Source organism: Nesoenas mayeri (assembly GCF_963082525.1).
Source record: "Nesoenas mayeri genome assembly, chromosome: 5".
Taxonomy (NCBI): domain Eukaryota; kingdom Metazoa; phylum Chordata; class Aves; order Columbiformes; family Columbidae; genus Nesoenas; species Nesoenas mayeri.
In genome coordinates this window covers 55,313,889-55,330,142 of record NC_137548.1, presented here as the reverse complement: position 1 = coordinate 55,330,142, position 16,254 = coordinate 55,313,889, and the positions used below count along the sequence as shown (strand labels likewise).

Sequence of the window (16,254 nt, the reverse complement as noted above, 5' to 3'; positions counted from 1 at the left end):
TCAGTGTTCGCTTACCGCTTTGGCTAGCGTGAAGTAAAATAAAACATGGTTAAATATTGAAGTGAGTACACTACTGTCCAGCAGTAAGCACTTTCTGGAAACAGTTTTTTATTAAAGCCTTCTGCAGTTTGGCAGAATGAACAATTCATATAGACACATTAAATGAACAATTATCTCACGATGCCACTGAGCTCACGCTCAAACTGCCTGTTGCTGGTTATTGCAATTATTTTCTTGATAATTTTCCTGAAGAAAGTGTAGGTTTATTTTTATATATATGTAGTTACATATATATACACATACATACATATATGTATAATTATATGGACATGTGATAGATGCATGTTTTTAAGTCAATCTGGAATGGCGGAATGGCAGAATGGCTGGGGTAGGACAGCACCTCTGAGGGTCATTTGGTCCAAGCCCCCTGCTCAAGTCTGCTACCCTGGGACCATATGGTTATTTTTCAGGGTTCTTGAGGCCACACCAGGGTACGTTACTCGTATGCAAAGCCCTCATGTGACAGTGACAATCAACCAGTATATCCATGGATATAATGGTAGAGCCAAGTGTATTCAGACACAGCAAAGATGGTGGAATCTCATTCTCAGAAAGATAAACTGAACCTGGAAAAGCAAACAGCTGTTTCCGTCAAGCTCTGTAGGGGCTCCTAACATCTACACCCCTTTCTTGATGTAAATCTGCCATCTTTCACAGGCCTTAGAGAAGGCGAGTCACTGCCCGTTTGGGTCCTTCTGGTATGTGCACTTTTCTCCCCGCCCCCCACAGGTATTTGACTCAGATTAGTGACAATGAAAACAAAGGTATCACAAGATTACCACTATTTGAGGTATTTAAGGTATTCACCCAAATCAACCCTCTTTCCTACTTCATCTGCGTTTCACATGTTTGTCCAATATCAGGCAATAAAATCAGGCCAAAGGAAATAAGAAAGATGAGAATAATTTCAAGGGGAACTATGGAAGCATGGGGAGTGTCTTAGCTAGGGACAGGTTTTCCTGTTTCAAACAGAGAAAACTCTGACAATAATCCTGGGAAGAGATGATACACTTTTCTTTATAAGGACAATGAAACTATGATAATTTTAATACTTGCAGTGGCAAAATAACTTAGACACAAAAATAAAGTCTTCTATTAACACAATTCAATGAGAAACATCAAAGGCGAGAAAAAAGTGAAACATGATATTGTAGAATTAATTAGTTATAAAGGGCCAAATTTTCAGCTCACCTCAATTACGAGTCGGCTGATGGTTCATGTGTAAGATACCAGCCTATAAACGAATCCCCTGCTTATACAACTTTGTTGGCACTTTGGATTCTCTTGCACAGCAACTGCGTATGTTGTGAGCAAACAAAACCGCCTCGCACCCCTATGGCAGCCACTGCAGTGCCAGCTCTGGCCAAACCGCTGCTGAAAATCTGGCCCCATGCTAATGAGAGCAGAGGTGACTCTTCCCTTCACCACAGTAAGATTACAGAAGCATCTTATCCGTAGAGCGCCAGCAGTTATCTGAAGACTTTTAGCCCATGTTAGCTCATTAGAAGCAATATTTGCAAGAATAAAAGGTTTCTGAAAAAAGCAGATGCATGCGTTCATCTGGATCTAGTTTAGGTTTAGTAAAAATGCTAAAATTCAGCAAGCCACAGTAAAGGTACAATGGCAAATCAGACATGCCGAGAGCAGTTAGTTCTTACTTTTAAGGTGTTTAAACAAATGTGTAGTGAAATCCATTGCTTAAGGGGGAGTGAGGTGGCTGTGGTACAGAAGGTGAGGGTGCTTTAGGTGGATAAGTCAACTGCTGAGCTAGAAGGGATCACATACAGGAATTAGGCTGCACAATCAAACACTCATTTTACAACAGAGCCACCTTCATTTGCTAACACATGAATAGGAAACCCAATTAGTAACGCAATGAGGTGTTACACTATTTTAGTTAAGTGGAACACAATTTAAACAACTACATTTCTACCTGCTGGGTTTTTCTATTAGTTGCATAAATTACACTAATAAACATTCCTGTTTTGATGACAATATGGACAGTTGATCTCACGATGAATTTTCGCTGGAACATTTTAAGGTACACACCACTGATATACCTTAATCCAGCCCTGCTTTTAAAACGGCAGTTCTGAAATAGCACCTATATTTACTAATATGATTTCAAGATTTCACTGAGCTTTATACAGGTTTTCAACATTTCCTGTTATATGCCAATGAGCAGAAACAAAAATAATATATAGAAAAATCAACCCCCAAAATTACATACGCATGTAACAATTTGCTTAGTACGGTGCATGATTTAGTAAATACATTTTCAGACCTCAGCTTGAAACTTCAGGATAAAGAATATAACAATGAAAACTATTCTTGTTTATAAACCAGAGTAATGGTATTAGAAGACAATAATCATAAAACTAAAGAGATTAAAACTCAGTCTTAAATCCTGCTTTTACATTTTGGAGGGCCAAAGGTTGAACTATTTCTAAACACGCAATTTAAGAAATGACTTCTTGATACTCCTACACTTGATTTTAATCTTTCAGATTCTTGGCATGATTCCAATTTAGAAGGCTGATATCTTACTAGGAATAGAGACACTCTAAAATGCTATTTTATAAGGATTAGATAACTGCATAATTTATTTTAAAATACATTTATATTATCATAGCATCTTAACTGCTTCCCTCCCTCCCCCGCCCCAATGGGAAAACTTAAGCTTCAGTCTTTTTCATCAGCAAATATTTTTAAAAAATTCTAGTAATTTAGTTTTGAATTTGCAGATATGGTCTGCAACAAGGAACACATGACAAATCATACTTTAAAAATTAAACTAGAAAAATAAAAATTTTGAAGAATCTGTGAAATTATAATAAATGAGAATGTATAATCAGCTGTGCAAAGCATCAAATGATTTTCTTTTTAATCACTTTAGATCATCAGAAAATGGGCCATAACTAAGAAACCTGCATCTTTTCTATGGTTTGTATATTTTCTATCAAAACCAAATTAGGTTGGCTTTTTTTTCAGAATTCCTTGAAAGGTGTTTTGTTTTTAAAGGAGTACATAATAATTGAAATCAAGGCAAGACACGTTACAAGAAGTATTTGAGATACAAATGTTGCAAAGGAAACTGCATGGACATAAAGGTTTGGACTTCCTTAAGGAATCAAAGTCCTTGGCTACTATTTGAGGTTTTTTCAAGTGTCTGAGAGAAAAGAGTTCACTACCATACCCCACAAAGAAAATTAAATTAAAAAATCATCTTGCAACTGACTGCAAGTTTTTTCAAGCAGCATTTAAACCCTTCAGTGCCGATACACATTTTAATTCCCTCTTTGGGGAGAACTAAAGAATTAGGAAGCCACGTGAAGGCTGTGTAGCGTGGCAGGCACTCTGCTCTCCTTGTACTGACAAGATGGAATAATTTCAAGTACAGGTTGCATTCATCTTGGTTAATCTTAGCTTCGGTGCTACCTTTTCCCAGAAGAATCCAGAACTCATGTGGCAAAACACGGTGTTGGTTCCTACCTCCTGAAACACCGAGTCCCTCTCCGTAACCAAAGCGTGTGAGTCCCTGTGACAAGGACCTGACTACCAGAAGTGGGACCAGACTGTCTGCAGAGAAGCCATTTGGATGCACAGATGCCTGAAGGTCCAAAAGGTTATTCCTGAAATGCTTCCAAGATTTTCCAATTCTAGGTGCTTTTTTGTTTGTCAATCATTTTATTCCTTTGGTCAATCATTTTATCCCTTCCAGTCAGTTAAATTACCCACAGAACCACTCCAAAGTCTCAAGATTCAGATCTTGAAAATGTATTCCATCCCCTTAAAATCACATTCCCCTCAGGTTTAGCTGCCACTGCCTCTGTGAGTATCCAGCCACATTCAATCAACAGTCTGTTACTACAGATGCATGTTATGCATCTGGATATTGGAATAATCTGTCTTTAATGGGAAGGACTTGAGGGCTTCTGTGGCAAGTGCCATCAACTTCAGATGAGAAATGTGCATATTTTTTCTCCATCGTAGTTGAAGTTTTCATTATTTCCATTCTCCACTGGAACAGTGAACTGCGCCAGTTATAAATGGCCAGTCAATCCTCGCTAGAATAGCTGCTACATGTATTACTGTGTGATACAAATCTCTTGACATTTCAACTATAAAGCAATCAAGAGTGAAATTATCACTTTTAGTAACATTTTGCAAAAGATCTATTAATTTCCAGGCATCAAGCAGAATTTGTGCACGGCTGTCTTGCTCTGACCTCTGATCTTGGTCACCAGATGGAAACAATTGAAAATGTTATTTTTTTACTACTACTAGTAAGACTAAGTTTCCAAGCTCTGAACTTCCTGATCCTACTATTTTGTCCCCTTCACCTTGTCCATGAGAGGCCAAATACTCAACGCAAATCTTTAGTTTCTCTAAATTTGTTATCTATACACACTCTTTGCTATTTTGCATATGAATGACTAAAACCCTCTCATACCAGGAGTTCAGCACCAACTCCCCCTCCCAATTTTAGAGGCTGGTAAGAACTAGCTGTTATTTTGTAAATAACTAAGTATTACCTGCTACCTCCTTGCTCCTCTGAGAGGCTTCAGAAGCCAAAGCGTATGATATGGTAATGATGCGCTCCTGCTCTTGCAGCTGTGAATCTAAATCAACCGAGTTGTGTTTGTCCTGGGCAACAGTAGGCTGGAGATTGTGCATACTAGTGGGAAAGCGCAAAACAACATTAACATTTGCAAACATGAAGAAGAATCCACCATGCAGATGAGAACAAGCCTGAATTCACACAACCGTTTTCAGATCTCGTCTATCAGCCTCTATATTTTATCAATGATCTTTAAAAGAGAGCTAGATATAGTATGTAAATGACTACAGCATACAAAGACAAATGATGCACACATTACACATTCAGTCACAACATCTGCATAGCTTTAAGTACATTTGAAAGTCCTTTGTTGTAAATACCCTGTTTACATGAATGCACTATCAAAATACAGGAGCATGGGCACACTGGCAAGGCAGTTCAATGTAACCTGGTTTCAGCATTAGCAAGACAGCTGTTGTAAATATGTTTTAAATATGCAGCTGTTGTAAATATGTTTCCCAGGTGAGTCTGAAACAAGTGGCCTTCAGAGGGCCCGCACAACCCATTAGTTACTGGGTGTCTCTGAAAGGTCAGTGAGTCTCCAAGAGGATGGAGAGTATTCACTTCTCACTGGGCTGGAAGACCTGCCATGCCCAGAGGAAAAGGCATATAACCTGCTGGTCCTCAGGCATGGCCTCTTTAATTGTCTTCCAAAGAGACAGAAGACTCTTGAGGTACTCAAATGCTTGAAACCAAATGTTTCAGGTGACTCTACATTATCTGTAACTAGCCAAAAGTGTTCTCTCAGCATGTCAGCTTTCTGGAGACAACAGAAATTTGTTCTCTCTGACTTTTCTTCTGGCTTTGGCCAGATCTGTGCCTTTCCTTCCTCCCCACTCTTATCTACAAATTGCTTGGTAAGGACTCACTACTATTTTACGATGCTCTGAACAAGAAAATGGACATACACAAAATCAGTCATTATCTCTTCTCCCTGGTTTTAGAAAGGAGCTTTAAGTATACTACACAAATTCTGTGTGCATTTTCTAAAAGCCACAAAGTACACTTAGATAATTCAACAGGAATCAGACTGTTGTATGAGGTTAGTTCCCAGTGTTTAACACCAGCCCCTATACATGATTTGGAAAAAACAAAACAAAACCAAGCCCACAACAACCAACCAAACCTGACCTTGATTTAGTAAGAATATTCTTTATCTTCTCTGCTTTACGCTGCCTTGCTGCCAGTTCTTCTGTAGAAAGAGGCTCTTCTGGCTCCAGTTCAACATAGCGTTCTGGAATTGCAACCTTCTCAGGTTTTGACAACTGTGGAAAGCAAGCATCAAGCTTTTAATAACAACGCCTTAAAAAAACATGAGATAAATTCTCCTCAATGGGAGAACACAGAGAAAAGAATAAAGCATGGGTTTTCATAGTCAATACATGTACCTGATGCTAAACACTCCCTCTGGATATGAGCTGATGCCCTTTTAACAGTGTCTTTCCCCTCTGATTCATTTTACTTTAGAAGAGGGATCGAACAAATATTAAAGCGGATTACAAAAGAAACCAGAATCAACAGGGAACCTTTCTTCAGCTCAGGCTTAGAGCCCAAAGTAAGACACTGCCCAAAGCTGTTACAGTAGAAAAAAGCAACCGCTACAAGACTGACAGGAAAATGTGAGATTTTAATGCCATGATATTTATGTCATGCCAGCAAGAACTTCCAACAACTGAAAGGAAATACCACCTGAAGTTTTAACCTAGAGCACCATTCTTTTGAGATCTTCTGAGAGCAGCAGAGAAAAACACAAACCAAAACAACAACAAACCCACAGAAAACAAAACCAAACCAAACCCCAGCAGTTTGTAATAAACTCAAGAAATTCTTAACTAGAAAATCTGAAATCATAGGTGTTCAAAAGTTATCAAGGGAACTGACCCAAAATACCCTAACATTGTGCAATTATAACAATATGTTGCATATACATAATTCTGTAGATTGAAAATTTTAATATGATTGCACAAAAGCAAGCAATATATTTTTGTTAGATCAGGTTCTCTGTGGGAATTTTTTTCTCCACAGAGGAGATCTAAATCACCCAATAAAAATTCAGTTTATAAATGGACTTTAAAAACCAATGCTTATTATACAGAACAGGCTGCTTTTGAAAATTGAAAAGAACAAACAAAGGATGTGTGAATAAATACAAATAAGTTAAGGGTAACTATTTTTTCTTCTCCTCTTTATATTTTTGTTAAAACACTCAAGAGGCAATGAGTTTTCAAAACTCAGAGTTTTAAATAAAAATAATCCTAAATTTTTCACCACTGAACTTAGTCCACACTAATTCAATTGCATATGTAAAGTGGCTCAGCAATTCACAGGCAATCATAAGCCCAAAGCATACAATACGGTCACTGGCACTCAGAACCACATTCAAATCACAACCTCAAATTTTTATAGTTCTCAGTAAACCCAAGGCCAAGGCTTCCTGAAAAACCTCCATTTTCCACTATACTACTTTACCTTCAAATCCAACTCCACTCTATAGCTCTGCAGCTATATACATATTTCTTTTTTAAATATATATCTCCATACTACAACTAATTTAGATCACCTCATCCTGTCACTTCCAGAGTAACAAACTCAGTTGTCGGGTGAACGGCAGATTTATTTGCCTTAAAGATACAAGTGAGTACATCATCTTATGAGGCACAGAAGTATCTCAGCTACAGAAGTGCTTGCCAGGTGAAAATGATGGGTATCTGAAACAGAAAAGGCCAGCCTGGGTAACCTCAGAAAGAAGCTTTACATTCAGAGCTTCAGACCTGGTTCAGTTACTCTGAAGCAGGACAGAAATGCCTCTAAGCAAAAATGTTTCCTGCCCTAGGACTGGGGTACTGGTCTGGATATATGAAGTATATATGATATATAAGTATATAAGATATATGAAGTATATTGGTGTAGCCCTGGAGGCCTTCTGGAAAAAAAAATTGATAGCAGAGTGCAACACGGAAAGGCAATATAATGGAAATATTTTTTGTTTCTGAAGTTTACAAGAGCACTGCGTTTTCTGTAGAAAATATACAAAGATTAATTGAAAGATACATTCATTCACAAAGATCAACAGATAACGGCTCACAGATTCAACTTCACATAAAACAATACCAGCTTTCAGAAGAGTAGAGGTGCTTACTAGTTTAATTATCACTAATAATTTTACTGATTTTCCATCCACCGTGGCATTTCACACAATGCACAGTTCCACTTGCTACATTCTTTCTTTTCCACCAGATGGCTCAATCACATTTCAAACAAATAATTTACTTGGTTACTAGAGCTGAAAAAAAGATTTAGGGCCCAAAACACCAACTGAGTAATTTGAAAAGCTGACAGGAAAGTGTTTTCTGCTCTGACCAGGATAAAGCAGTGCTCCCTCTTCTCTACTAGGGTTTGCCAGTCAAAATGAAGAGTAGGGTAGCTCTGGGGAACTAATTTCTGCTTCATTGCTGTTTCTTATTTTCAAATACTCTTGATGTTGTCTTCTCATCTTTTTTTTTCCAGTTTATATTACATTGCCTCACTTAACCACTTTTTCCTCTATAAAGTCTGAGATGTATATTTCAAACAGTAAAGCCAGCTCTTCCATTTCTTCTCTCCACTAAAACACAATACAAACATGAAACTTAAAGAAATTCTAAGTTCCAGGCCATAAATTTACAGTATCCGAAAGAATCATTTTGGCTCAAACTTCCAGCTAACTATTGAAAGAAAAGAATTCACTACCTAAAACTTAGAAAGGTTATTATTTTGAGGCACAGGAGACAAAAAATGATGAGTGTTACCTCTCTGCTGATATCAAAATCATAGTCTTGAGGCTCCAGGTCTGTCTCTGTCACTGCTACCGCCTGAACTTTTAACCATTCATTTTCATTCTTGTCTTCTCCACGAATTGCTCTCTCAAGTAACTGCAAATCAAATTCTTGCTCCCGTTTCCACTGGTAATAGATACAAAACAATTACCAGAATTCAACCATACTGACAAAATCATAATGAATAATGTACATTACTACTGCTGCAAATGCTATCTTGCTGACAGAATCTACAGAGCAAACCCCTTTACTGACAAGAAAAAAGAAAACGCAACTGTATTTCTTGGACATACGATTGGGAGATTTGATCACTATCTGTGCTGTAGGGCTTTTGGAGTATTATTTAATTTTGCAGGAAATGTTCAGGAGTATTAAATTCTAACAAATGTAATCATCACAATTTCACATATCCTGATTAACATGGAACTAGCTACACACAAAGATCTTTGGAAGCACAGATGCTAATACAAGTGAATCTATGTGCTGGCAGACTAGTCCCAGGCGATCTAATGGGGCAGGACTGTCTGATTTTGAATGACTACACAGAAAGGATATTTCTATTGCAGGTTGAGAATTGCAATTTGAATATTTTATGTATCTTTCTAGTAATGCCTAGTTATTAAAGATGATAATATTTTACGTACTAGCATTAACTTGTGTTGAATTAAAAATATAATAATTTAGTAACTTGTAAGCTCTTCTAACTTTACCAAAAGCAGTATATAGCCACCTGCGAAGATAAAAAGCTTTTCACATTCTGTCTTTAAAATGTAAATATTTAGCAACAGCAAATGCAGAACGTATTTAAATTAAGCAGCATAATTTTAGAGTTCTCCAATCATTTCATAGTAGCTCCTTCGCAACTACATACAACACAGCTGCATAAAAACGTGTCCTTAAGAACATCAGCAACACTTTTTTGTTCAAGAAATTAAGGTCGGTTGCAGCATAATTCCATCCAGCAGATCTCAGAAACTTGACCATACAGAGTTGAAATACAGTATTAGAAGTAGTGCGAAAGAATAATTTCAGCTGTACGAGACCCTCAAGATCATCAAGTCCAACCATAAGCTGACTCTAGCACTAAACCATGTCCCTAAGAACCTCGTCTATGTGACTTTTAAAGAGAAGGGAAAAAAAGAAAAACACCAACAAAAAAATTCTCCTCAAGCATTTGAGGGTATCAACAGGGGAACATGCCCCAAATATCTCTAGCATTTCTGTTACAGATACTTGGATTGTTTTGGTTGAAGTTTGAACACCATATGAAGTCCTTAGACTTCATTATGCTACTTGCATTAATGAATCTAATTGAAACCTATTCATGCACAAGCTCTCAGTATTCACTCAGAAGATAGATATCTTCCACCTATATTTTAAAAAGTTAAAAGGGAATTCTATTTCAAAATTTAAGATGTTTCTTTACAGAATTCAAAAGAGAAAAAAATGTTTTCTCATACAAGTACTCCAAACTCATTCTTCTACTCATATTCAAACCAGGCCTGATTGACATAGTATATTTTAAATACATAGAATCATTTCCAAGTTATTATGTACTGGTAAGAAAAACATCAAACCATTCTTACGAAGCAGTATTTTTATTGGCTTTGATGTTGCAACTTTTACATGAAAAAGGCATTGTATATAACAAGTGAATTCATGTCCTGTGATCAGTACTTAAAGTGTCATACTACATTTGAGAGCTGACCGATTAAAAATTAGAGTTACACAAACAATATATGTTTAAAGCAAATGTTACACACTGAGCAGCACTTCAATTATACATTTAACTGTTTGCCATTTTGGCTGCTAAATAATTGTAATGTTGTAAGTAATTGTGCTATCAAACATGCCTTTTGTGTATTGAAGCCCTATAGGTACAAGAGATGACTTCTACAAAACATTCCTAGGGCTGAAAGATTCTATTTTAACTCTTTACAGCAAGAAAAAGACCAAGATGGCACCCAGATTTCTAGATAAAAAGTGTTATGAAAATGTTTAAATTCAACTTGTGTATGCTATGTGAGTCAGGAAACATAAGCAGCTCAGATTTAGTTCTTCTAATTAAAATATGAAAATAACAGCGATGCTATAGTTCTACGCTTCCCAAATATTATGCACTATCTCGAATAGATTTGTGATTGCAAAACAGAAGACAAAATAGATGAATGTCTCCAAGTAGTGCACTCGTATTCGCTGAGAAAGTAAATGCAAATAACTGGCTGTAAATTAGTGCTACTAAACAGTGGGAATGAAAGGCTGAATATTATAGGGTTTTTTTAATGCTAGCAATTGACACACGTGTACTAAATGCAATTAAGCCTGGTAAAAATTGAGTAGTCCAGTTAGAAATTTTAAAATAACTACAAAATTCTGCAAATTAAAGACAAGCAAACAAAAAAAAAGAGGCATTAGGGGTATGATGAGTGACGAATCTAAAAGCAAGAGATCTTGTGCAATGAATTAGGTAAAACAAAGTGATCGTTCTAAAGCTCTAGTGGACCAAATAAAAAAATAAATTAAAAGACCACAGCATAAGTGCAATTACAGTACAATCTTGGTTTAGCACCAAGTGAGCGACTGGGTAACTTCACCAATTAGAATTGCTTTGGTTAGTATCCAAAACGTATCATTACAAACTTATAATCTGTACAGCATTTAATCTCAGAACGCAACAAAAGTCCTTTTCTTCAGCAGCTTGAATTTGAGCCTTATTAGAATATTCTACATTTTGAGCTTTAAAGAAGAATTTGTAGCAATTAAAACATGCTAGCTCTTACATAAATATCTAATCAGCATGATTAGATTTTAAAACTGATTATCTATTTATCATCTCTTTAAAAAAACAAACATCACCTTGGTTGGATATTACCATGACTATCTTGCAGTCTAATTTTTGAATTAAAAAGAAAAACACCCATGCTGAGTAAGAACATTCTAAAAGGCCCATTCCATTATGAAGCAGTTTTAAAACTGTACAAGCTTCTTACACTTTTTAAATACAATTCTAATACAAATGACCACCTCTCTGAAATCACTCCAATATACTCACATCTCCACTCAGCACACTAACCGCCGACCAACTTACCTGCCAAACCTGCTACATATACGTAACTACTAGTAAAAAAAGATCATCTGTTGCTCATACTCTCTGAACTCATTTTATACTGTATAACACTTATTTAATTAGACTAGAAGCATCACACACACTCAAGTGAAAGTGCTTGCTAGGAAAAAAAATAATCCAAAGGTATTTTTAGTTTAGTCCTTTTAAGGCATATCTAACATACTGAGCCTACGTCTGCAGAAATGGGCCTGATGAAAGACCGAGATGAAACAGACTGCCTTTCTCCTTGGCTAAGAGTCCTCTGGCGTTCACGAACTAATGCCTTCTGATGTCGCTTCATTCTTTCTAGTTGTTCCTCTGCACTCATCTTGCCTCTTTGGTGGTCTCCAGAGTATAAACGTTCCAAGGCACTCTTTGGTCTCTCCTGGAGAAGTCACAAGGCACAGAAAACATATGTTGTAATTAATACTTTATAAGAAGTATACAAAAAATTAACTCTTTCGCCTACCTTGTCACTAAAATAACATGATTTTGTTCTATTATTTTCCATGATTTTGCATACTTCAACTCTCTATTTTCTTTTAGTACTGCTGATTTTGGTACAAGACCTTGTTTTATAAATCAATTTCAAATGCAGTTAGTTGCCTGTCTGCTTCCTGATTCATTTAACAGAGTGAAAAATCACAGATTTTACTGGATCACAGGCGCTGGGTCCTCTGACATGCTACCACAATCCCACTTCCTGCTATGCAAAATATATTCTGGGCTTCAATATTTTGAACGGTTTAGACATTTGCCTTCTGATGTTCATTTAAAACTTACCTTGGACCTATCCCTTCGAAGTGTTGCATATGATGCAATGGTAGAAGATTGATGCAATCTGGAAGTTGATCCAGATAAACCTTTATAAGGAAGAACAGAATGCTTTAAAACCAAATGACAATAAAATGAAGACAAGTGTCAGATATTTTCTTAAATTATGATGCTTTTCCTGGGATATTCTGGATGCTTTTTCAGCTCATGTTTCATATTTTGCAGTTCAGAAGATCAGGAGGGGCATGAAACCTCATTTCAGCCAAAAGTAATGTTTCAGGTCACTACTGATCAAAATTCAGAAGTATCTACAATAATTTAGAAGGTTATATTAAATGAGCTATGGGGTGAACTCAGAAGTACAACAGTAGGTAGGATGTACAAATATAATCTATGAAGAAAAATCAAACCTTAACATTCCCAGTTAGAAAGGAAAGAAAAAAAGAAGAGAAAGGCTAAGAAATTAAATGCTCTTCCCCAAGTATCTTCTCTATCCTCATTTGTGAAACAGTTCCAGGACTGCAGTACAGCAGGGATGGAGTGTCAAGGGGCATTGTATTCTTATTATTTATTGCTTTTATTTCAATAGCAATATGTTTTAAAAAAATAGTTTAATTTGTAAAAGATGACACAGAAAACATGAGGAAAAATAACTCTGAATAATAGGAGACATTCTAACAGCTCATTTCATGTTTTGCTATGGGGTTGTTTTAAGCATTATATATTAGGTTGCTTTGCAAAAGGCTGGTTGTCTGAAACAGTACCATTAAAATGCACAAAATATCTAGACTTTCACAGCATTGTGTAGTTAATCTAAAAGAATTAAAATAATAATCTGATAATAAAGACCATGTCCAGAAAATCCTAGGAGAGAAAAGCTCCTGCGCAGACCATACTGATAAAAATCCTGGCTTACCACGGGTAGGTAATGTCTGGTATCCACTGTCAGAGCTTATTAAACCATTGGAAGGTTGGCTGAGGTCACCGCCTATTGTTGCTAGTTCTGGTTCACTCATGTATGAACGCAGTTCCACCTATATGGAAAAACACTCATCAGCTCAAATGAAGTCACAGACAGCAAGACGTCTTAAAATAAATCCTAAAACTTTGTTTCTGGATAACTAAATCTGTCCACGCCATTATTATAAGTCATAAATCTCTCTCTGCCACTACCACCTCTCTGCCACGAGCTCTCTCTCTTTATTACAAGATGTAGAGGTTCAAGTGGGGCAGCTGACACACCTAAGGGACAGGATGCCATTCAGAGGGACCTGGACAAGCTCAGGAAGTGGGCCCATGTGAACCTCATGAGGTTCAACAACACCCAGTGAAGGTCCTGCACCTGGGTCAGGGCAACCCCTGGTATGAAGACAGGTTGGCCAATGAAAGGATTGAGAGAAACGCTGCGGAGAAGGACTTGGGGGTACTGGTGGATGAAAGATTGGAGGGAGGTGATTCTGCCCAGCTGCTCTGCTCTGGTGACACCCCATCTGAGTCCTGCATTCAGCTCTGGAGCCCTTAGTACAGGAAAGACATGGACCTGTTGGAGAGGGTCCAGAAGAGGGACATGAAAATAATCAGAGGGATGGAACAGTTCTATGAGGACAGGCTGAGAGAGTTGGCATTGTTCAGCCTGGAGAACAGAAGGCCCTTAGGAGACATTATTTTGGCCTTGCAGTACTTAAAAAGAGCCTATAAGAAAAACAGAGATGGATAGGCCAAGGGGTAATGCTTTTAAACTAAAGGAGGGGAGATTCAGGCTAGACATGAGGAAGAAATTTTTTACAATGAAGGTGGTGAAACACCAGCTGTTTGCTCAGAGGAGTGGTAGATTCCCCAGCCCTGGAGACATTCAAGGCCAGGCTGGTCAGGGCTCTGAACAACCTGCTCTAGTTGAAGATGTCCCTGCTCATTGCAGGGGGGTTGGACTAGATGACCTTTGAAGGTCCCTTCCAACCCAAACTATTCTGTGATTCTATTCTATATTTTACAGACAGTATCTTTTATTATAAATTCACATTTAAAGTGCAGGTGTATAGATGTATAAGTGCTCACCCTATAATCTCCATTTACATACTGTCCAAGTTCTCGATCTCTTTTTCTTTCATCTGACTGACGCTTCAGGCCACGCACTGATGTGTGTCTGATGACAGTGGCTTCTCTTGGGAGAGGTGGGACAGCTGGTGGCTGATCATCAGGACTGTACAAGTGAGGGAGAGGAGGTCTGGGCGGTGCTTCATCTTCCTGGTAACAGGAAAGCACAACTATTTGGAAAACAGCCTAAGAATAGTTTGACATAAACTGACTGAAAGTTCATTACGTTATGTGAGTTATTTGTGACTTCTTCAGCATGCTCTCCTCTGTCCACAGCAGGAACTTGAGGCTTAAAAACCAAATGAGACCCAGGAAAGCAAGCAACTAATCAACCACAAAGCATCACCAAGGAAGGCTCTGCACTGGTAATGTTCTGAAACAGCATAAGGCTACTGTACATAAAGCTCCAAGTTATGCATATATATTCCCCTGTAAGTGCTATTGCTCAGTTTCAATACAGTGTTTCCCTGTTGTGCCCCTACACTGTGTGCACTTTGTAACTGTGAAACTTTCACCGTTTCTGCCAGAAGTAAAGGTAAACATGGTGAATGAATCTTTCAAATGCAGTACTTACAACCTTTGGGTTTAGCTTAACTGGTGACTGAAGAGGTGGCTCAATTTTCTTCAGCTGCTGTGCTTGGTGCTGTGCTCTGGCCTGGAAATAAGGCTGTGGATACAGCCGGACCTCCAGCGAGGATTTAACCGGGCTGGGTGGAGGGCTTTGCGGAACTGAAAGCTTGCTCTCCGTAGTTGGGAGGGAAGCTGGTAAGGAAGGCACTGAAGACTGAGAAAATGAAGGCACTATTTTTCTCTCTAGGGGAGAAATATGCAAATGTGTTAGGTGTTGCTTCTTATCAATAATATTCGTAAGAATAGCAATTCACATCCTTAGACTTCATAAAACAGCCCTAATACTCTGCACATTGCTTTGAACACAAACCGGTGGTTTTCTTGGGCATAAAAATGTTTGATTGTTACATTATAGCACGGGTGGAAAACATTTTCTTGATGAGGATCAAGCAAGCCTTTTAGGCCAAAAATAAAAACACACATTTTAGTGCCATCCAGTAGAATTCCTCAGAGAGGCCAGTGGGAGGGAAGGAAGGAACAGCTCAAGGATCATATGAAATCAGTTCACAGGCTGTATCCGGCTCCGTGCCACAGATTCCTTAAGACGCCTATAGATCTAGAAAAGGCTGAGTACTCACAGCCATACCCTAAATAAAATAAGATCTCACCATCTCAGAACTATTTTATCTCTGTATGTAAAAGGTAAGCAAAGATACTTTAAATACAAAGTGAATTTACAGGAGGCGTTAACAGTCTCTTGCTATCCCAATGCCTTAGGTCTTTTTCTTTGAAACATAATAAAGCAACTGAACTGCAGACCACACACACTTTCCCTTCCTCTTTTCCATAGCTGATGCGGTTGCTCTGCCCACCAAACACCTGCCTCAAAGGGAGTAGAGAAGGCAACTGCAGTGAGGGCAGCTGGGCGGCATCCCAGTTAAAAACAAACAACAAAGCAGAGAATACCACAGGAAGAGTTCCTGGACAGAATGCAGAATAGATGCTCTGTTGGCATGAATCTGGCACATGACGGAAACCCTTTCTGCAACTCATAGGACTTAGCCCATTATTATTGTTCCCTTTTTTATGGCTTGTTACATTTTGGTGCCATCAGTATGTGAAAACAAACAACAACAAAAAAACCTTTCTGCCATCTCAACCAAAGAAACATCAAATTAATGTGCTCAATCAGAGATTTGTGATGCCATCCATAG

At 37.9% G+C, this 16,254-nt stretch overlaps 1 protein-coding gene across 2 annotated transcripts in view; it reads right to left on the bottom strand.

The window, feature by feature from the left end:
- The window catches only part of PLEKHA7 (pleckstrin homology domain containing A7), a gene marked incomplete at both ends in the record, with an annotated part of 157,980 nt that continues 141,726 nt past the window's right edge, over positions 1 to 16,254 (bottom strand). Inside the window, 9 exons of one of the 2 annotated variants that reach the window (XM_080345688.1) lie at positions 1 to 23; positions 4,596 to 4,738; positions 5,813 to 5,946; positions 8,470 to 8,622; positions 11,787 to 11,987; positions 12,386 to 12,465; positions 13,293 to 13,410; positions 14,432 to 14,620; positions 15,045 to 15,283. In XM_080345688.1, coding sequence (XP_080201814.1) covers positions 1 to 23; positions 4,596 to 4,738; positions 5,813 to 5,946; positions 8,470 to 8,622; positions 11,787 to 11,987; positions 12,386 to 12,465; positions 13,293 to 13,410; positions 14,432 to 14,620; positions 15,045 to 15,283 — 1,280 coding nt within the window. Of the gene's footprint in view, positions 24 to 1,729; positions 1,828 to 4,595; positions 4,739 to 5,812; positions 5,947 to 8,469; positions 8,623 to 11,786; positions 11,988 to 12,385; positions 12,466 to 13,292; positions 13,411 to 14,431; positions 14,621 to 15,044; positions 15,284 to 16,254 lie in introns of those variants that run through there. The other variant, XM_080345687.1, reaches the window with a different exon arrangement.